At 48.8% G+C, this 22,506-nt stretch overlaps 1 protein-coding gene across 8 annotated transcripts in view; it reads right to left on the minus strand.

Moving 5' to 3' along the window:
- The window catches only part of Znf536 (zinc finger protein 536), a 454,586-nt gene that overhangs the window by 135,992 nt on the left and 296,088 nt on the right, over nt 1-22,506 (minus strand). The window contains exon 7 of one of the 8 annotated variants that reach the window (XM_040735417.1): nt 16,672-17,599. The exons of the other annotated variants lie outside the window; for them this stretch is intronic. Within the exon in view, the coding sequence (XP_040591351.1) occupies nt 17,592-17,599 (8 nt within the window). The 3' untranslated portion in view covers nt 16,672-17,591. Of the gene's footprint in view, nt 1-16,671; nt 17,600-22,506 lie in introns of those variants that run through there. 8 annotated transcript variants of the gene reach the window in all.

Genomic DNA, 22,506 nt, shown 5'->3' on the forward strand with positions numbered 1-22,506 from the left:
TATGTATGTGTTTTCGTATGAAACTGAAAACTGTCCTTTAAAGATCTATGAAGAATTGTATTGATATTTGATGGAGATTGCAAAGCCTGTGGAAGTTAACCAACCAATATCTGATTTAACTTAAGGCCCACTCCACAAAATGGAACCCATATCCAACACTGCTTGGCTGACCAAAAAAAAAAAAAAAAACCTGAAACTAGATAGTCCAGGAACCTAGGGGAAAACTATATACTACTGTTCTACTAAAAGAACATAGTAATAAAATGACTCCCAAATGACATTCTGCTATACTTGTACACCAGTGCCTTGACCAGTCACCATCAGAGAAACTTCTTCCTGTAGCTGATGAGAACAAATACAGAGACCCACAGTCAGACGATATACAGAGAGTGAGAGAACTTGGAAAACTGAGCCCTACATGGGATGTTTCCATCAAATCCCTCCCCTCGGGGCTCAGGGAGCCCCATGAAGAGGAGACAGAAAGACTAAGAGCCAAAGGCAATGGCAGACAGCAAAGAGACAAGGCCCATTAAGTCAGCACGATGTGATGAAAGCTTATATGAACTCGCAGAGAATGAGGCAGTGTGCATGGGGTCTACATGAGTCTGCACCAGATGGGGTCCTAAGAGCTGAATGGAGAGGAGGACACATGCCCCATCCCTAACCAAGAGTCTGCCTCCAACTGATAATCATATGCAAATGAACATTTTGTTTTCTTCCAGTAAGTCTCACTGGGAAAGCAAACTACCCCTTTTTGTAACATTTATTTGTTTATTATATATACAGTATTCTACCTTTATGTATTCCTGCATGCCAGAAGAGGGCACCAGATCTCATTATAGATGGTTGTGAGCCACCATGTGGTTGCTGGGAACTGAACTCGGGACCTCTGGAGGAGAAGTCAGTGCTCTTAACCTCTGAGCCATGTCTCCAGCCCACAAAACAAACTACTTCTGCATGCCCAGCAGAAGATGGCCAACAGACAATGAACTCCATAGCATCTTTGGAGGTTTCTTGTCTCATAATATTGTGTCAGGGTCTTTTTTTTTAAACTTTAATTTTTATTTTATTTATAATTTTTTCTCTTTTTTAACCCTACAGGTACTTTATGTACATATCGTGGCTTCGAGTTTGGTGTTTTTATGGGATTTCTGAGTGGGTGAATGAGTGGGTCCCTGTGTCTTTATCAGTCCCTCATGCCTTTTCTTGGGTTCTTTTCCTTCTACTTATTTCTTTATTCCTTCTAGTTATGTTATTCTGATGTGTTAGCTTTTGTTCTATCTTTTTTTTTTTTTTGGTTTTTATGAGGCAGGGTTTCTCTGTATTGTTTCAGAGGCTATCGGTCCAGCCCGGCCTCGAACTCACAGAGATCCGCCTGCCTCTGCCTCCCGAGTGCTGGGTGTTCTATCTTATTATGTTATGTTTTATTATTATACCTTAGAAGCCTGTGTGCTCTCTAATGACAGACAGAAAGGGGGTGGATCTGGATGAGAAGGGAGCTGAGAAGGAACTGGAAGGAGTAGAGAGAGGGGGAAACTGTAATCAGGATGTGATATATTGTGTGAGAAAAAAATACATCTTCAATAAAGGTGGGGGGAGTGCACGGGGACTATGGGACCCTCACCTTGAGGCTAGAATGAATGCATAGAATGGTTCACAAAGCTCTGGGTCGCCTCCTTAGCCCATGAAGCTAGCCAGAGTATGCAGAATGGCTTACGGAGCCCTCATCGGCATCCTTAGCTCATCCAACGCCCCCTTCCCCACATCTCTTTGACATTCACCCAACTGCATTAGCCCTTGGTCTCAGAGCCCAGGTCCTTGCTGGAAGCCCTACCTGGAATGTGTTACCCAAACCCTCCTAATGGCTCCCTGGTCCCATGGAAATGTTTGCTTGGATGTAGCTCATGGACCCTCTCTCCATCCACACATAGGAAGCATCACCTCCTCCCACCACACCCTAAGTGCTTTCCTGCCCGGTCTTCCTCCATCTTCTTCCTCTTCCCTGCTGGTATTTGCTGTACAGCACACATGCCTAGCCTCCCAGAAAGAGCACAGTGTGCCTAGAAAAGGGTTTGGCACACTGGAGCCCTCAGGAAATATTTTCCAAGTGGAAACATATCACCATTCCCTTGGCTTTCTCTCTCTTTGTTGGGACAGATAGTGATTCCTGGGAAGACAGGACCATCTTGGGAATACAGATGGAACGGGCTCGTGATATCTAGGGCTGAGCACCTCCAAATGAGCTGTTCCTGGGTAAGAGTGGATGAGTCACTCTGTCACCAAAGGCTTGTCCCCTGGGAGGTGCTGTCAGCAGAGAGCTATGCTTGGAGGAGCAGGGATGAAGAGAAATCGACTCATGGGACCTGCCCACTTCTGTACCCCAACGCCAAGGAGAGTGCCTGTCACGGGAGAAATGCCCTGTAAGTACCTGCTGAGGGGCACTGCTAATAAACAAAGGGGTGAATGAATGCATGGGATTCCTGAAAACTCATCAGCCACTTGAGCAGACCACAACGATTGGGGTGAACACGACATAAGTAAGGCAAGCCTGTAAAAGACCTGTGCCATTGCAGACATGTCTGTGTAGTGCCCGGTGCAGATGACAACACACAACGCACAGGATTCCATTTGTCAGTCTTCAGTGAAAATCTACACTGTTCCAACCATGCATGTTATGTGCTAGCTTAGGATTCAGGTAACAGGAAGGAAAAAGCCACTGAGTGAAAGTATTTTAAAAATGTTTATTTTATACTTACAAAACCCACTGTGGTGGTTTGAAAGACAATGCCCCCCAAGGGGAGTGGCGCTATTTAGGAGGCGTGGCCTTGTTGGAGGAAGTGTGTCACACTTGTTGCAGGAAGTGTGTCGTGGTGGGGGCGGGCTTTGAGGTCTCTTTTGCTCAAGGTTCCTTCAGTGTGACATGCAGTCTACTTCCTGTAGTCTGCAAGAGGCAGTGCTCTCAGCTCCGGCACCATGTCTGTCTGCTCCCTGTCATGATCATAATGGACCGAACCTCTGAAACTGTAAGCGAGCCGCCGCCACAATTAAATGTTTTCTTTGTAAGAGTTGCCATGGTACCTTGTCACAGTAATAGAAAACACTCACTAAGACATACACATATACCTATTTATATTTATATATGTACACCTATATCTCGTTGAGATATACTTTGAGTCAAATATATGGGATGAGATGTCTGCTCTGTTCTGTTGCAACAGTGTGGTGTCACCTGCTGTCTTGGGTTTCTATTGCTGAGATAATATATTCTGACCAAAAGCAACTTATGGAGAAAAGGGTTTACTTGAACTTATATACTTCTATCACAGTTCACACAGAGGGAAATCAGGACAGAAATTCCAGTAGGAAAACCGGAGGCAGGAACTGAAGCAGAGGCCATAAAGGAATATTATTTACTGGCTTGCTCTTCCAACTCACATTCAATTACCTTTCATATACCACCCAGGACCACCTGCATAGGATTGGTACCACCCACAGAGGGCTGGACCCTCCACATAAATCACAATGCTCCATAGATACGCCCATTGGCCAATCTGATGGATGCAATTTCTTCTTCCCAGGTAACTCTAGCTTGTATCAAATTGACCAAAGGAAGCAGCCAATCCACCATGTTGGACCATGCCAAGTAGGGATTGAACCTGGAGCTGGCCAAGGTCAGCATGGAGTTGGAACTTCACAGTACTCATTGGTTCTGTGTCTTTCTCCAAGAAAGCTCAACTCAGTTTGACCATGTTAGTAACCTGAATCTGATAGGTCCCTTTCAACACTTGGTTTCCAACTGATTCTTAGAAGTCCTAGAAATGTTGTGGAACCCAGCAGAGAAGTGGACTAGGTACAAGGACTTTGGGGATATATATCCCTGGTTCCTTTCTGTGCTCCCTAAACAGATGTAGACTGAAATTCTGGGTCAGACATGGCACCAAGTGGCCATGAACTAAAACCTCTGAAACCAGGAGCCAAAAGATAGCCTTCTTCCCTTACATTGGTTCTGTCAGGTATTCGGTGACAAGACAAGAAAGGAAGGCACCAAAGGGTTGCCTCATGTTTCCCATGAGACTTTGTTGAGTGTGGCCATTGTCATTAAATGTGCTAACTAGCTGCAGCTTGCTACTTGTTGATCCCTAAAAAAGAACAACATTGACTCTGCATGGGCAACCTTGGTCTGTAGGCATGAGCAGCTCCCATCTTGGGAGCATTGAGAAACGCCCATTACCTCCCATAATATCATGTTTCCAAGATCATGAGGCTGAGTCTTTCTGTATCTTTGTCCTGCTTGGGAATGGGCTTGGTGTTCAAATTCAGTAAAGATGCCTCCCCCAAACCTGATAATCAGTTCCACTCTGAGTGTCAGACTAGTGAAGGGTACTCCAGGGTACCCAGACTAAGAATCAGGAGAACTGTGCTTCTAGGTCTGCCTTTCATGGCTACTAACTCCAAGGAAGCGTTCCCTCTGGGGACTTTCATGTTTTCATTTGCACAAATAGATCAAATAGCGCCAGTCCTGGCCATGTTGACAGTAATTGAGAATCTTGTTCTCTGAGCTAGCCTTGGGAAATGCTGCTTTCATATGCAGCGGCCTAAGGGGTCCCCAGGATGTCCTGTTCATTTCCTATCTTAGGGGTTTTTTGTCTTCAAAGTCTCTTCTGGAGATACACTCCTAAATATCTGCAAGTTGGCTCCTTTTCATCCCAGGCCTTTCTCCAATGTCCTCCTCCCTTCCCTCCTATCCACAACCCCTGAAGATATCTTCCCTGACTCTTGGAGCTCATGGACTTCACCCTCCTTGGGTCACTCTCTAGCCATCCTAGTCTTCATCATCTTCATGTACTTATGAAGCCGAACCTGTGAATGATTTATGACCAGAGTGTCCAGAGGACGTCATAGTGGCTGTGACCATAGATGCTTGGTTTGTGACCTTCTTTCAACACCCTGGAATGATTTGATATGAGGAGGAGGAGAGGAAGAGGAGAAGAGGATGAGGAAGAATAGGAGGACAGGGAGAAGAAGGGGGAAAGGAGGGAGAGAGAAAAACCACCTTGAATGTATGAAGAAATCAGCACCCACAGTTGTCTCTGGTTCTTGACGAACAAGTTTTCTCCTGATCTACACATTAGAAAGATGCCACATGCTACTCCCATCTCTGCCGTCATTTCCCCATGGAGGTCCCAACTGAGTCTGCAATGAATACAACTAATAATGCAGGCTGCCTAGAGGGCCTCGGAGATGCTGTGGGAGTCCAGTGTGTCTGAGGGATGGACACAAGAGCCAGCATAGCCAAAGGGCGAGGAGATGTGGGAGTGTGAGCGGGGAGTCAGCACCAACGAGATGGCCTGGAACCAGAAGGCGTCCCATCCCTCTGGGTCTCCAGTCCATTTCCTCCGCTTGGCTACTGATGGCTGCGTGATGTGCAGCTTCCCACAGGACCTTCCAGGGTTCGCTAGAGTGCTTATGATTCTTGAGAATCCCACCACAGAGGGCAGTGGACACATCCACTTTTAGAAGTGGGTCCAGGGCACGCTTTTCTTTAGGCTCCGAAGCCCCCCACACACCGTCCAAGGCAAGCCACTCTCCCCCACCTGACAGAGGCGACACACCCAATGACCTGACTGGATTCCCAACTTGAACGGGACCCTGAGGAGACCAAACCCCATTCCCCTCTGTCCTCTCGACCTCCCAGCAGAGCCTCTTTTGTAGAACACAACTCCAGGGCTTCTTCAGTTCTTCAAGAGAGAAGTGTGCTAAGATGTGGGAAAGCTAGAATGCGAAAATAAATAATTTTTTTAGAAATACGGGGTTTGCGGGGTGTGTGGGGCTTTAAAAAGTGTGGCTGTAAACAAGCCTGCCCAGGCTGCCACGAAGGCACTTAAGCGCCCGGTGGGCCTGGCGTGAGGCCTCTTGTGCTTCTCTGAGGAGCAAGGGGGCAACTGACCACTTGTCCACAGGATGTGTTTTGATAACTTCCAGAAACGAGAGGGTGTTTTATGGGAAGGTAATTGGGCATAATTCCCTTCATGACTTAAGAGTCCACAGGCAGCCTCTGCAGCTGGCCCTTATTTGGAGCCATCAACGGCAAATGCTATTTTCATGGCCAATTTATTAAAGACTCCATGTTTTTTGAGTAGACATCCTAAGCACAAAAAGGGCTATATTTATTGATATGTTTAAAATATAGGTTTTTAACTGGAATCCTTAGCCCTTAAAAACAAAGTAAAGAGATAGACAGATACAATTATGTTCTGACTGGTTTCCGCCAGCCTGCCCAATGGGAACGTTTGTATATAGTTCTCAGTGCATTGAAATCTGCTTAGAAAAGCAACAAGTCTTTTGTTCTGTTGACAACAGTTATTACAATTAATTCATTTTGTGATTGGTACTTGCGCTGAGTGACAAGGTGTTATTTTACCTCAGTAAAAGTTAAAGCGGTAATACCTACGTGCACAATAACATCTTAGGCTTGCTATCACTCAAGGGAGAAGAAAAGGCTGGGCTCTAGGCTGCCAGCATAGCCGCTACCCTCCCTACGCCCTCATGCTCCTCGGAGCTGGGAGGACGAGCTCGTTCTTTTGCTCAAACTTCCCACTTCCCAAACTCACTCGGTCGGCCGGTAACCTTCACACCAAGGCCTGAGGTCCAAAGGAAGCAGGGCTTGGAGAGGGCTGGATGTCTGGGTAGTCACATGGCATGATATGTCAGGAGCTGGGTAATAAGCCCTGTTTCTTAGCTGGCCAGTGCTTAATCCAAGCATGTGTTTTGCTGGCAGGCCTGGAACACGTCATCCCTGAACATGGGGATCTCCCAGCCATGGGACGTCCGGTAGATGCTTAGGGTGGCTAGTTGTTTTGTTGGAGAGGTTGTCCAGTGTGGGGAACAGCCCCCCTGGTCCACTGGGGAAGAAAATTCCTTCCACCACCCTTGGGAGCCACTGCCACTTGTAGAAGCCATATTCACAGATGTCTGAGGGACCCCTTTCTCATCCTGATCATAGAGAGATAGTGTTATCTGAGAAGACAGGTTACCCTACCTAGTCTGGGGCCAAAGCAGAGAGGAAGGGTGAGTCACAGACCCCAAAGGGAGGGACGCCAGATGACAAATAGCCCTTTGACGACAGCATAGGAGACCTAGGGACCATCAAAGACAGAGCCAAGGTACACAGCACAGGCCATTCTCATTAATAATGACCAAGAAAGGGCTCTTTCTAATCTGGAGCCTTCTAACATCAGATTCTTCGAAGTTTGTCATTCAACAGACACCACAGTACAGCAGTACAAAGATATATACTGGGTAGGATGGACTAAGAGTAAAGACCAGTAATCCCAGCTAGTCAGTAGGCTGAGGCAGGGGAATTGCGGGGTCAAGGCCTGCTTGGGCTACGGAATTAATTCAAGGCTGTCCTGGGCAACCAAGTGAGATCCCATTTCAAAATAAAAGTAAGAAATTAATTTTAAAGGGATGGAGATATGCGTGAACACATCCTATCTGCCCAAGAAAACTAATTCAGTCCCCAGTGCTGAGGAGGAAAAAGCGACAACAAATTTTGTTTCTGTTCAGTATTAATAATTTCAGTAGCTCTATACATTGTGGTTCCATCAGTGGTAGTCAGTCATCCGAGGTTCAGTGGCGGTTTCTGGTGTAGTGGTACCTCTTGATTACTCTCTCCTGTTGGCTGGCATTGATTTCCTTATGTAGCTAGCCCTTATCCTTGAGGCCAGAGGAGTTAGAGGCCAAGCTCCTGTGACCTGTCACACACTGCCTCCCCTACAGAGCAGCCCTGTCACCCAAATCCTGCATCCTTGGCTGCCGACCGAACTAGTGCCTCTTGTCTCTGTGGCCCCCAAGTAAGGCCATCTCATTGTGCCGACCTCAGCAGAACTGGACCACAGGACTGGACCACAGAACTGTGAACCTCACAACTGGACCACAGGACAGCCGCACCAGCAGGCCACTCACAAGGACCCTGGAAGTCTTCCCAATTTCTCTTTATTAGCAATGCTTATCACCTTCTCAAAACCAATTGCATGTTTTAAATGAAAACAAATTATGTCCCCAGACTACGCGACACTTGCGTCTTTGCCATCTAAGAATTTAAAAAGTTTAATGTCAAAATTAAACCAAACAAAGCCACCCAGCATCTTTGTGCCTATCGATTGTATGTAGTGCAACTGGATAGTTAATGTAATTCTCTTCAGTGTAAAAAATGCATGCGATGTCGTGGTATCTGAGATACTGAGGTGGGATGGTATTTTCCTTGCCCACCTACCCCTGCAAACTCCAGCCTCAAAGCCTCTCTCCTCTTCTTCCCCTACCAGAAGCTGTTTATTCCCAGTAAGTCTAAAAACAAGAGCTTATATATTTAACGGTTTTTAAAAGCAAAACGCTACCCACTGTCTGCGCAATTGCCATTTTATCTCCCTAAACTTCTCCGGCTTGACGTTTTTAAAAGGGCAAAAGCAGAAAACCCTTCTATAATACCTAATTTGTACATCTGTGGTTTCCCTCCGACTAGCACAGCACCATATGTTTTTAATTATCGTAATAGCCCTAAAGAACCTGTTCGGTGGGAAACACATATGATCCTTTTATTACTGGTTTGCAATTTCAACAGTTTTAACTGGCTGGACAGGAGGAATGGGCTCAAAGGCCTAGGATCCCACCCACAGAGGGGACCTCCTTCCCTAGCTTGACAGACTGTAATTGGGCACAGGTGAGGTGACTCCACGGGGGCCTTAAGAGATATAAGTCGGGATCTCCTGTGACGCTGGGGTTTGGGGCAGAGGCTGACAGCATGAGAATGAGGTTGATAAATATTATCCCAGCTTGACCTCTGCTGCTGTCCCTGTCCTTGGGGGCTGGGGGCAGGCGGCAGCAGTGCCCAGCCTGGAGGGCTTTCTGGTGCTCCGGGCCACCCACTCTCTATCCCTGCTGCCCCTTAGGGGATCACTGCTGGGTTAGGGGGGTCAGGTTTCCTTGAGATCCTGTTGCTTCAGGGAAAAAGAGGGCTGAGTTTTTACCTCCCCCCCCCCAACCCCAGAAATAACTGGATACGGTCTTAAGATGCGTTGACTTTGAGACCGTGACACTGGAGAAACCATGAGGTCAAAATAAAAGGAGAGACGCAGCCACTGGGGGGTCACACGTCTGGTTTAAGATTTGGCCTCAGGCACCATCCAGCCCTGCCAGTCTCTCTGTACGAAAGATCTTAGGTTCTGCTTGGAGTTGAAATTGACGCCTAGGATGGTCCTCTCTTTTCCTGGGACCCAGAGTCACAGGTTGGCAGAAATGGCTGCTTTTATTTATTGGCCAGTTTAGTTTTGATGTATCCCAAAGGGATGTTAAAGGCAGCGAGTGAACAGCAGCCAGCGACTGAGCAGGGGTTGCCTCCGCCTGAGCTGCAGGTGATTTGGGGTAAGGCAGGGAGTACCTCAGAGCACCTCTGAGCACCCCCTCACATTCACTCTCCTGCGTCACCGTCCCGCCCCAGTCCCTGAAAGTAACAGAATAATAGGATGGCATCTCCCTTGGGATGCATGGGAAGGATGTGACTTGTATTATCATCTATAGAGAATATAACTTGGCCCTGGCTCATACTATGGAATTCTAGTTTTGAAATTTTTTAAGGCAGAGTCCACTGTGTAGCAGAGCCTTGGTCTTGAACCCCTCGAACCTCTTTCAACCTCCTCAATACTGAAATCACAGGGCTGTGCTGCTACCGCTGGCTTTATCGTGAGCATGCACATTAACATTGATTTGGAGTGTTAGTTACATAACCAAAAGGACCAGGTCTTTCTGTTAGGTCTTCCAGAGCCGTTCCTATGGCAGGAGACTGTCATCTTCAACATGACCAAGATGCTCCAAATATTTGTTCCCTTCACAAATAAGAAATGATTTCTGGGTAGCATGTGGGTTGACAAGCATGAGGCAAGTGGCCGTTGTCCTCGGGGCACCCACGTGCCAGGGGTATGTTCTCTTAGTTTATACCAGCCACTCCCTTTTCTAGTTATCATCCGCACATCCCAAGGTGGCCACACACATTACTGTAATCTGTGTGCTTGTTCTTGGCCACTGCTGGACATAGAAAATACATTGTATTAAAACAAATAATAAGTGGAGGAGCTGCGTACAGTAAGTACATGCCTGTGAGTCACAGCTCGCACTTGGTAAGCAGAGGCAGAAGGATCACCAAGTTCTGGACCAGTGCAGGTCATTTTTTGAGACCTTGTCTCAAAAAAATTAACAGAGGGTTGGCAGTATAGCTCAGTGGTTTAGCCCGGATAAACATTACCTCCGGCTATCCAGCTGTTAGGCTCTGGGGCTGGTGTCTGACATGTGCATGTCAAGGGATGACTCTACTTGCCCCCAAGTCCTGCATGCAGTGACCAAGCCCCCACAGAGCCCCCCCACTATAGTGGGAAGGCGGTGGCTTTGGCTGTGAGATGTTTTCAGGGATCCAGTGGTCCCAATTGTCTCGGCCTCCAATTTCTCATTCCTAAGATGGGGAGATGAGGCTGTCCATGCCGAAACTCAGAAATTACTGAAGGACCGGCTGACCTCAAGGGTCTGTATAACAAGGTGGGCCAAAAGTCAGGGTACCTGTCTGATTTGGTGTTAGAAGCTGAGAGCAAATCTCTACACAGAGCGAGTCTCCAACTCCCACCCCTACCCCAACTCCCTCTTGATCTACAAGTTCCCTCCTTGGCCAGTCCACAGGGACGGGCATTCATTTGACCAGCTGCACCTTGAAGCAAGAGAGTGAGGCTCTTAAGCCCAGTGGAGCCGACTCCTCGAGTGACCCCAGGAGACCCCAGAGCAAGGCCTCTGGACACTAAAAGAGGGGGAGCAGGACCGCACAGCCCCCTCCGGAGAGAGGGGGGACTGCCCTTAGCCTTTGGCAAAGCAGGACCAGATGGCCACCCTCATTCGAGATGTCAACACATAGCAAGTACATCTTAATCAGAGTGAGTCCTTCCTGTCCTGGACAAGGCGATTGCACCAACCCGCCCCTCAAGGAAACATGACCTTCTTAATCACAGCCTGCTGGAGGGCCCTGCCTGGCTCTGCAGCCAGCAGTAGCCATCTCTACTCCTGCCCACCCCAGAGCCAGCTATTTCCATGGCCCGGAGGAGTCTGGGCTGCAGAGAAGCAGCCTCCGAGTTTCTGTCCCGAATAATAACTCACATTACTTGGATCCCATCTGCACCAGGCAAGGCAGAGCAGGGAGAGAGAGCATAAAACACAAAGTTCCCACAGACAACATCTGTCTTAGTGCAAACAATGGACCATTATCTTGTAAATAATTCTGATTAAGCTGCAGCATTTCCTCCAGTAACTGGCTGCTGGGGAGCAGAGTGGGGAAAAGGGGACCAGCTGGAGTGGCAGGCCCTGGCCACCAGGTGCTCTGCTCAAGAACCTTACCTGACCCATAGCTCCCCACATCCTCACCAAGAGAGGCACCTCTCTCCCTGGGCCTGTCAGACCAGACATGTACTCCCTGCAGCCCAGGCTGCTTTCCTCTCTCTGTTTCTCTCTCTCTCTCTCTCTCTCTCTCTCTCTCTCTCTCTCTCTCTCTCTCTCTCTCTCTCTCTCTCTCTCTCTCTCTCCCTTTTCTCTAGTTCCTCTATTGTTTTCTCTTTCCTCCCATCTGCTGCCCCCCCCCTCCTAGGGTAGGACTGGGCTGCTCAACACTATGGGAATGGTACCTTTCTGAAGACTTAGCACTTGGCAGTTTCAAACATTTTAATGTTCTTCTCGGAGGAGTCATCATGCCCCGTAGTACCACAGTGCCCCTCCCACCTGTGTCTTCCGGGACAGTGAGGTCAACTCACTCGATTCCTGCCTTGCCACCCGCCTGCCTCATGAAGCACCTCCTGCTGACAACTGGAGATGGCTAAAAGCCACCCCAGCATTATGGAATTTCGGTCCTTAATTTATGTAAGCATGTTTACCCCCAGAGGGCCCCCAAGAAAACCACCCTCGAGATTTAAAATTAAACAGTGGCCCCGAGTGTGGTTTAGAAAGGACAGAGACTTCGAGCCCAAAGTTTTAACGTAAAGGAAATCCACCCAGCGGCAGCCTTGTTCCCGCTGCCAGGCCACCAGAGATCGGTGTTGCTGTTTTTCCTAAGTCCTTAGACCATCAGCAAGCAGGAAAACAGCTCAATTAGAACAGGGGGACTGTGTCTGTGGATTCCAGGGATGGTCTCATGGGGCCAGGTTTCCAGATGTGTTCAGTCCAGTTGTGCAGACAGAAGACTTCAAAGTGGTGAGCACGGTGGGCAGGAACGGGTGTCCAGGTCTCCCCAAACCATCACCGGCCTGTGGCAGGTCTATACAGCACCCTGCCTGGGACCTGCTTGCCAACATGAGTCCTAAAGTGATGGAGATGAGGAGGGTGACTTGTCTGTAAGTTGTGCATAACGTATGATCGTCCTATTCTCTTAAAGGTGGCCGAGTTTCCCAGTTGAGGGTTAAGAGGTGACTCTGCCAAGACCTGCAAGGAGCCAAGGATGGAAAGAACAGAAAAGCCCTAGGAAGGGAAGGGTGTGGCTAGACCCCTGTGCCCCACCCATGCAAGGCAGACTCTCAGTGCCACCCGCCCCCTCCAGAACACTGGCTCTGTGTGTGTGTGTGTGTGTGTGTGTGTGTGTTGGGCGGAAGTAGCAGCCATGGCAGATGTATGTCCAAGAGAGGGACACACTGGCTTAGCAGGCTAATAATCTGTAAATTGCTTAGGAATCCTTAATCATCGTAAGAAATGCCTTCTCAAGAGGTTGAAACGAGAAAAACGCAGCAAAGACTCAGCTTTTTCCTTTCCCTTTCATGAAGCTAAAAATCCTTTTGTTTTTCCCGTGGTAAATGCCTTCTGGGATCCAAAGAGAAACTCATTGGTGATCTGATAGATGAGGAGAAGTCCCCCTGAGCCCCAACACGTCCTGTGACCTACAGTGGTGAACGTCTCTGCTCAAGCTGGAGTCCTGTTTGTTGAAGCACCATGCTTTGTGGAAATGCCAGAGTCCTCCCATATCCTAGGGGGTGGTCGGGGCAGTGATCCTAGGGTCTAAGGTACTCACTGGGTGTAGGGTATCTACTGAAGAGGAAGGCTACAGGGAGGCCATGAAGGGTGTAGACCTAGATTGGAGACTGAAGAGGTGATCCCACTGCCTGCTCCCCAAAGAAATGGAGCCCCAAAGGAGAAGTGAGTTGTCTGAGCCCCTTGGAGCATGCTGCTGCCCGATGCCTAGTCACCTGACCCCAGACTGACTCTATGATCCTCACCCCAGTGCACTTGCCCCTAAGCCAAGAGGCTGGGTGCTTCTCATCATCTAATATCTTCAGTTTGCTTTCCCCACTGGGAGACACAGCATTAACTCATGCGCTCTCACCCTTGGCTCTGGCAGGTCTTGTGTGGTGCATAATAAAGCCATAAGGGAGGGAAAAAAATCCCAGGCCTGCTCATGAAGGCACCCCCTCTCACGAACCACTCTCAATTTTCTCCTGCATCCACTTGTGACCTAAAGACCTGCTTTGGGATGACCCTGACCGTGTCACCAAGGGAATCTGAAAGGACTCAAAAAATTATGCTCCCTCTCCTTAACAAGAAGGTGGCACACGGCTTTAATCCCAACACTCGGAAGGCAGAGAGACAGGAGAATCTGAGTTTGAGGCCAGCCTGGTCTACAGAGTTGAGTTCCAGGACAGCCGGGGCTATACAGAGAAACCTTGTCTCAAAAACACCAAAACAAACAAAACAAAGAAACAAACAAACAAAAGAGCTCATTGGAGTGTGAACTCTTAATTAACCAACCACAGAGGTATAGGCCATACTTTGGAGTAGTTAGCCCCAGGCCCCCTCCCAGGTTATACCAACTACTGAGCCCCAGACAGAAAAGCAACGTATCCATCATATAAAAAGCAATAATTTGGTAAATTAACAGCAATTTGCCTTCCCAAGTTAGTCGGTTGCCTTTCTCCTTTCATACGAATAACTAAGAGCATCTCACGTAAATCTCACAACAGAAATTCAAGAAAGAAACTTAACCCTGTGAACCAGCTATGGCCAAATAAGTGTGTCTAGGCAGCACAGAACAGGAAGACAGACTCCTCCAAGAACCCATCAACATCAGTGCATACGGGTGGCGATTCGTGACGATGAACCTACTTCACAGGATTCCCCCCAACTTTGACCCGGGAATGGACTCAGACTCCATGCATTCAGGGACACCACTGTCAGGGTGTGCCTGTGTATGTAATCACTGTGAAGTTCCTTTGAGGGAAAACAGAGTATGTACACACACTAATCTGCCTCCAAATTTAGATTTTTTCTCCTTCACTGGAGTATCAAAATTCTGTTAAAGTACACAGACTTCCAAAACGTGTGAACAGAGACACAAGTGGAGAGGTTTCCTGCAAACCTCCTTGCCTTCCTTGGCCTCTGAAGCCGTAGGCACTTTCTCGATACTCCGTTCCATAGATGGGGACTCCTTGGGGGTCTCCCATGCGGCACAGTGCATGCTGGGAAGGGTCTTGGCTATCAATGTAAACGTAGATCCAAAGGGGTTTGTGTTTGCCCAAATCTGAACCCGAACTTGTGGGGCTTGTACAATCGTGTGTGTGTGTGTGTGTGTGTGTGTGTGTGTGTGTGTGTGTGTGTTAGGGGGGAGGGGAAGGGGTTTGAGCCAATAGGAAGGAGAATTACCAGGCTCTGTACAGAGCTCTGAAATGAAGCTGACCAGGGGCATGGGTCTATGTGTATGTGGCTCCCTTTGCAGGCATCAGACAGGAATCTCCCAAGAGCATTCAACTGGTGATGTGGGAATTGTTTATGATCCAGAGGTGGAGACGGTTGAGGAGGAAGGGGGCAGGGGTAGGTAGGTAGGAGCAGCACATGGCGTGATGAGATGGGTGTCCCAAAATGGGAGGCGGGTGGAGGCCAGGGCTGGGTCCACAAAAGCGCAAGCAATGGAATCCATGGCGGTCTCTTCTAAGCTCCACCAGTTACCACGGGGGAGCGACTCAGGAAATACCCTTCTTTTGGAGAGGAAATGCTACCGAGCCTTCTTGCTTAGGGACCCCCAGGAGAGGGACTGGTCCCCCGAAAGAAGGAAGACAGAGCAGCAGATGCCTGCCTGGATATGCGGCTCCGGGGAGCCCTCCCAGCTGTCAGTGTTGGGGGTGGAAGATGAAGGAATCCGTCTGTGCTTCCTTCCTCCTTTACACTCCGTCATGCCCCTCCCAAGCTCTGAACTCTTAGGGCTTGCATCAGGGTCCCGTCCCCCCACCCCACCCCCGGACGCCTGTTCTAGCCAAAGTGACCCAACCCGGCAGATGCGATGGGATCTGTCTGCTGGGTTTGGGGGAAGTGGTTTTTGGGGGGAAGGCACACCCTGAGGAGGTGTGTAGAAGAATAGAGGAAAGCCTAGATGAACTCGCCCTCTTCCTGCATCCCGCTTCTCTCAGGGCAGTTCCCCAGATTCAAGAGGAGTCAGGAAGGAGCATTCAACAAGGTCCTCCTGTGTCCCCTTGGAGGCAGCTCAACCTGCACCTTGGTAGAGCAGGCATTGCTCGCTTGTAGCCTTGTGAGTCTGGTACCCGGAGGGGACAGTTCCTTCCGTCACCTTCTTTAGGCATTTGGGGATAACCCTCCCGCCCCACACACACTGGAACCCGCAGTGCGACCTCAGTGTGACCTACAGGGGTCTAGCCATAGCTACTGCCCAGGTCTTAACTCTACCCCTTTCCCCTAGTGAGAGATTCCTTGAGGCTGCAATGAGATCTGGGGGGGGTGTGGTCAAGGCAATGAATGGTTGGTGTAAAGACATGCCGGACAGACTGTTTCATCTAGATGAGGTGACGCCTTTGCTCTGTCACCGAGGCCAAGGTTGAGAACAACTTCTAATGGGCATTTCTCTTCTCCCACCCCACCTTGTTGGGCACTTCCTTTGAGGATTTGAGCAGTTCTTGGAGCCTTGGATTCTATGCCCTGTTCCCAGGGGACCAGCTAGAAAGGGTATAGCGTGTGCAGGATTGGGAGGTATGTAAATATGTAAAAAAAAAAAAAAAAAAGCTCAGCTCATGAGACAGGGAAAGCAGGCAACACAAAAACCAAAAACAAAAAACAAAAAGAAAAAATCCATAAATCCCTTCCTTTCTTCCTCGCTCGTGAAGAGGCAGGGAGTGGTGAGAACAAGCCTGTTACAACAAACAGGCGATGACCAGAACATCTCAGTAGGATGAAAATGTAGCCAGACTCCCCAGACCCTGCACAGCATGGAGAAACACGTGACTCTCTGGAGGGTAGACCCGAGGAGCCCTTTTCCAACGCTTCTGACACTGGGTACAGTGGCCTGTCTCCCCTACCCCTGAGTGGGGGTGTCTTGTGAATGATCCTAAGGTTCAGAAACTCGCCTAAGACAGCCATACAGAGATGGGCATGTGTTGCTGGGCTCTCTGGCGCCCCCTGGAGTTAGCCCACCCAGACAGGGAAGTGGCTTTCCTTGCCTGTTGGTGAATTGTTGCCCGATAAAGGGTCACCTGAAGATGAATGGAAAAGTTGAGGAGCCTGTCCCCCTGCAGTGTCCTGCTGAGGCTCCCCGCTGGGAGAAGAATGTGAGGGGCGAGGGAGTGTGGTGGCATGAATTAACATAATGACTCAAAACTGCACTAATGTTTCACAGCTTTTTTTTTTTATTAGCAATACCAAGATAACTTATTGAAGCATTTTTAGTATTGTTTTACATTCCATTCATAAATGACCTAACTTGTAACTCAGCATACAGCACACGGAAAGATAGAGTTTGACACTTATGCAGGAAACTACAATTATGATAACTTACATGCCTTCATTACTAGGAACACCTTAATATATCTTCTAATTATTTCAACAACAGTCTATTCCAAAGCACAGGGTAACCTGGTACACGTTTACACGTTTCGCTTCCATCGCTGCTTTTGAGTTGTGGATGTCAAAGTGCTGTTCGTTGGGGTTTTACTGTCACCTGTTCCTGGTTAATACGACGACCTGACACAATATTAAACTAGCAATATTTCTGCTTAAATACTATGGAGAGAGATAATTACTGCACTTTTCTGTATTCTTCTAAAGTGTTACAAAATACATGACAATCAGACACAAGCAAGGAATGCTGACAAGACCATTATGGGGCCCGGTCCTGTGAAGTCAGGTGAGCTGGCAGGACACACACACACACACACACACACACACACACACACACACACACACACACACTGCCCCCAACCAGGATTTGTCAGTCGGGATTTGCGACATGGAGTGATTCTCCTCTCCCCCTCAGGTTCCTAAGCATTTACATCCATTACTACCAGGAAAAATGGGGGTGGAGGGGGGCAACGTGTTTTTTTTTTAGCCGCCCTGACTCTACACAGGCTGTAGGCTGGTGTGCTGCGTGCACACACATACCTGTGCTGGTAGGAACTATTTACTCAAAACGTGTGTATACGTTCTTCTGTTGACTTTGCACGGTTAACAAGCTGCAGATAAACCACCACGAAGGAGCACGAACAGACAAGGGGAAGTCCAGACAGAGCGACTAGGACATGGGGTTGTCACTTACCTGAAAGAAAACGTGTAGATTTATTAATCCAGAAACTGTTTGGGGCTAGGGGTGCTTGAAAGTGAGGGCGGGGCCATAGTCCCTATTGCTTAATGGAAGGATGGCAGGTGATATTTATAAAACTTGGTCTTTCTGTCTCTGGCTAAAGCGGAATAGGCTACGTGGTTAGAGCAGGCCAGGATTTAGGTATAGAGGTTATTGTTGATCAGCACTAAGTAGTAGGACATAATTACTACCTTATTTGAAACCTGGGCTTTGCATACGAAATCTGAGAGAAGGAGGGAAGGAGGACGGGAGGAAAGAAGGAAGGAAAAAAATGAAAGAAAGAAGCATCCTGGTTCCTTATGCAGCTGACATGTGACCTGAGTCTGCCATTCAGCAGACTAAGGAAGCAGATGCCAAGGCTTGAGCTCAGCCATCCCGTCCGCCCCCCCCCACTGCCACACACCAACAGAGGGAAGAGGAGGAAAGTTTGGATTCCACCAGGATGTGTCTGTTCTGACTCCTCCTCAACTCTCCTCCCTGATCCCAATCTTAACTCATTATCAAAGGAGAGAAATATACAGATTTAAAAAAAACAACAAGAAAAACAAAAACACTTGGCTGCGATTCCTTTGGTTTTGTGCAATCCCAAAAGAAATATGGACGCAGCCACCAAGATGAACTCTACCAGACTTCTCTCCTATTTTGGGGGCAATGTTGATTCAGACGGTAGCAAAAGCAGCAAAAGGCAAGAAACATAAACAAGGCTAAATGTCACCAGTGTTTGCCGACTCACAGACACCATCCGCTTGTTCGTTCCGAAGTGACGAGTGGACCATTTTGCAGACACAATGGCATCCCCCCACCACAGTTCTGTCATCCTGCCTTGCAAACGACATCATACCAGCCCCATTCCCTTCCATTTAAAAAAGAGGGAAGGAGAGAGAGAGAGAGGGAAAGGACGCTGTGAGATTGGGTGGAAACAGCTGTCCTCAGTGGGGCTGTCTCTGTCAGCCATCGCACAGGCACGCAGCTCCCTCCGGGAGAGGGAAGAGGAGAGCCTCCCCAGGGTGCCACCTGTGACGTCAGGTCCAGCCAGCCAGATACAGACTCTATAGTGAGGTGTGAGGTCCCCAGAGGGGCCAGACAAGCACAAAGTATGATGATTTCCCCGGGACGTGGGAGGCTCTGCCCTTGCATTTCGGGGTAGGTCGAATGGCCCTTCCGACCAGGAAAACACTATGCCCGGGGATGGGCTGGACCACAGAGGCTGGGACAAATCTGAAAATTGGGTAAGGACAGAGAGGGGAACACAGGGTCTTGTCCAGTCTCTCCAGGCTCCTGAGGCTCTCAGTAAAGCCCAGGATAGGGCAGCAGGGGCCCCTCAGCTCTCTCCACAACCTTTCTTCCCACCCTTCCCAGGATTGGGTTGACTTTGTCTAGGCACTCACATACTTTGCAGAGTGGGATTTTGTGGTTATTGTCATGTGTCATTTTTGTAATGGAACCTACTAGATTTAGGGACATAACGTGTGACAGTTACCACCGGCAATGCGTTACAACCCATGCTCGGGTAGGTGTCTGTACGCCTTGTATTCGACATTTGTGGTGATTCACATACCAGAGATGGCTGCTGTACTGGCTAATTTTATGTCAGCTTGACACAGGCTAGATTTGTAGATTTGTCTGTGAGAAGGGAACCCCAGTGGAGAAATATCTCCATAAGATCTGGCTGTGGGCAACTCTGTAGAGAATTTTCTTAGTTGGTGACTGATGGGGGTGGCCCAGGCCATAGTGGGTAGTGCCATCCCTGGGCTGGTGGTCCTGGGTCCCATAAGAAAGCAGGCTGAGCAAGCCATGAGGAGCAAGCCAGTGAGCAGCGCCCTCCGTGGCCTCTGCATCAGCTCCTGTCTCCAGGTTCCTGCCCTGCTTGAGTTCCTGTCCTGACTTCCCTCGGTGATGGACCGTTACCTGGAAGTGTAAGCTAGAATAAAGCCTTTCCTCCCTAAGTTCCCTGCTGGTCATGGTGTTTCATTGCAGCAATAGAAACCCTAACTAAAAAGCTGCCTTGGGGTTCTCTACCTGGCCACAGGCCTCAGCCAGTTCTTGGGAAAAACAAAACAAAACAAAACACAAGGAAGATGGGACTACCAAAACAGAAATGGTTGCCGCTGGGCTGGGGACATCACGGTGATGAGTTTCCTGTGCACTGACTGGCGTGGGGGAATGAGGAAACAAAACTCTCCATCACGTTCATTGATGTCGTTTCGGTGCTGAAGGGGAAAGGGCAACTTAAAGACATTGGGATATAGTGTCACCTTCCAGCTGTATGCACCTCCAGGTGGATGCTCATCTGTCCTGGGGGCCATCTGCCGCAGGCTCTTAACTTCTCCCTGGACTGTGGAGAGCCGGCTGTGCCAAAAAAGCTTAAGTCACAGCCATTCCATCTCTTTTTGCCTGTGGTGTTGTGGGGAGACCGGAAAGGTTACCCCTCTGGAAGTCCTCACATGCCCCCGGCTTCCTATGGAAGGTCTGCTTGGCAGATGGAGCCCTATACTTCCTTGGCTGGCAGAAGTTCTGCCTACTTCATCTCTCTCTGCCTGCCGGGGCAGTGGAGGGCAGGTTTCTCCACCTCTTACTCTTGGCGGTGACCCGGGAGTACACCCCTCTTCACAGAGGAGCAGGGGCTGCCAACTCTAGCCTCTCCGGTTCCAGCCTGTCCCTGGCTTTAACTCGCAAAAGCTTCACTGGTACACAGTCACACCGTCTACGGCTTCTTAAGCGTCATCAGACAGAGCGGAGTGAAAGTAAGACTTGTTGCATTTACCCTCGAGCCCTGCCCTGCCGGGGAAATATGTGTTGACCTGGACCCCTAGGCTGCATAGCTGAAGGGAAAAAAAATGGTGGATGTTTTCAGGCTGCCAGTGAATGCAGAGACGTCACGGTAGGACAGGAGCCACCTTTGAAGATGGTTTGGTTTGGTCACTGTGTTCCATTGTGCCACGTCATACGTTTCAGAACGTGTGACATAGCGAGGCTTTGATATTGCCTCTTTGGCGTGGGAGGTTAGGCTCCCCACTCTCTCATCCTTGTAAAATGCAGTGGGCCTTCCTTCCGTTATTTGGGTTGAGGCAGTTTTAGAATTCACTGAGACTAAGGCGTTGGGAATACTGGAGAGCTATTCCTGTTGGTGGCCTTGTCTTCCCACTGACTTCCTCCCATCCACCGGGGGATCACCTGACCTGACCCCTACTGCTGACAGGATCACCAGGATCAACACGCTGAGGGATCCTCCCACATGGGACTAGGCTTCCTTGAGTGGTAGCAACTCCAGGGCAGAGCAAAGGGAAGAGGAATTGTGCTTTTTTTTTCTTTCCGGCCCCTTAACTTGACAAGAATTATGTGTTATCTTCCTAGCCCCGAGGACCCAGAAAGGACAAAGAAAACCATGTTTGAGAAAGCTAACACAGAAATTCTAGGCAGCTCTGACTGGTTGTCTCAGTTTCAAAAAGCAAGGTTGGGGTGGCCTAGTTGATTACACACACACACACACACACACACACACACACACACACACACACAAATCCTGTTTCTCATCATTTCTATGCTGTGATCTCCAGGTGCTCTATGGACTGCCTGCACTGTGTGTTCACATTGTACAACAGAAGAGGGGAGCGTGGGGGCATCCCTGGATCCTAAGTCACCTCCAGAAGCTATAAAGTTTTGGCCAGAATGGGATATCATGTAATGAGATCAGACCAGTGATATCTGACCCTCTCTGACAGCGGCCTAATAAACTGCCCTCCAACTGATTCTGAGATGGCTTGGGATCTCCCATAGGATCGTCTAGAACAAGTCCCTGACACACTGACGACATACCATCCCCCAAGCACGGTCCTTTTGAAAAGTTACTATCTTGCTTTACGATGGGACTGTCGTCACGAAAAGGATGGACCAGCCTCTTCCCCAGCCTGCTCTGCTGCAGCCAAGCCAGAACATATTAGTTATAAATGGCAAGTGTACACTGGCCAGGACTTCAGATCTAAACACCTGGGGACTTAGGACCAAAGTTCTCAAAGTTAGGAAGCAACAGGGCAGTAATTAGTGTACCACCTGGGTGAACAACTTCCAACACACAGTCCTATACACACGAAGGAGAAAAGACACATTTTATGATTTGCTGGCGGGTTCAAAAGGGGGTTCCTGATTCTGTGGGGGTCTGTCTACGTGACCCAGGCAAAGTTGTTACGGATTGGTTTTCAGGTGCTTCTACATTGTGGGAAAATAGAGTTCTTCCTTACACAGAAGAATTTGAGCTACAGCCACCAGAATTCCTACTGCACCCAAGCAGGATTCGAGGCTCATTGACCCAATGAAATGAGGCTCTAAACTCTGGGATAAGAAATCTGGGAATAAGGCATGGACTGGGCAAAGCCCAGCTCCATGAGGAAGCCTAGCTGCTGGCTGGACCTGTTTGCAAAGTCACATCTACTTCAAGTGGGGCAGAGAAGACATAAAGGTTGGATATAATTTAGGGACCATGCCTTGAAGCTGGTGGTAGTCTGGAACTGACAATCTGTAGACCATTTCAAGCAAGAGAGAAAACTAGACGGAGGAAGGGAAAATTGCATCGGCTTCCCTCTTGAAATACCAATTCTCAGCCAGGATGACTATGGCTTTTCTGGGTTCTAGGACACCACCACACCCAGCAAGGATACCAGATTATAATTTATGATGCTGGGCCTGATGCCTGGGGACCAGAAGACAGGAAGAGACATCCCACTCGCTACCAACCCACAGTAGAAGCTTCTAGAAGAAACGGGGCCAACTGAAACACAGAAGTGATGCTGTCTGAAAACAGGTGGCCAGTGGCCAGAATGAGGGTTGATACTTTAGTCTAAGGAGCTGGACCCTTGACTGGAGAA

The sequence above is a fragment of the Mesocricetus auratus genome, unplaced genomic scaffold (genome assembly GCF_017639785.1).
Source record: "Mesocricetus auratus isolate SY011 unplaced genomic scaffold, BCM_Maur_2.0 Super-Scaffold_100046, whole genome shotgun sequence".
NCBI lineage: Eukaryota > Metazoa > Chordata > Mammalia > Rodentia > Cricetidae > Mesocricetus > Mesocricetus auratus.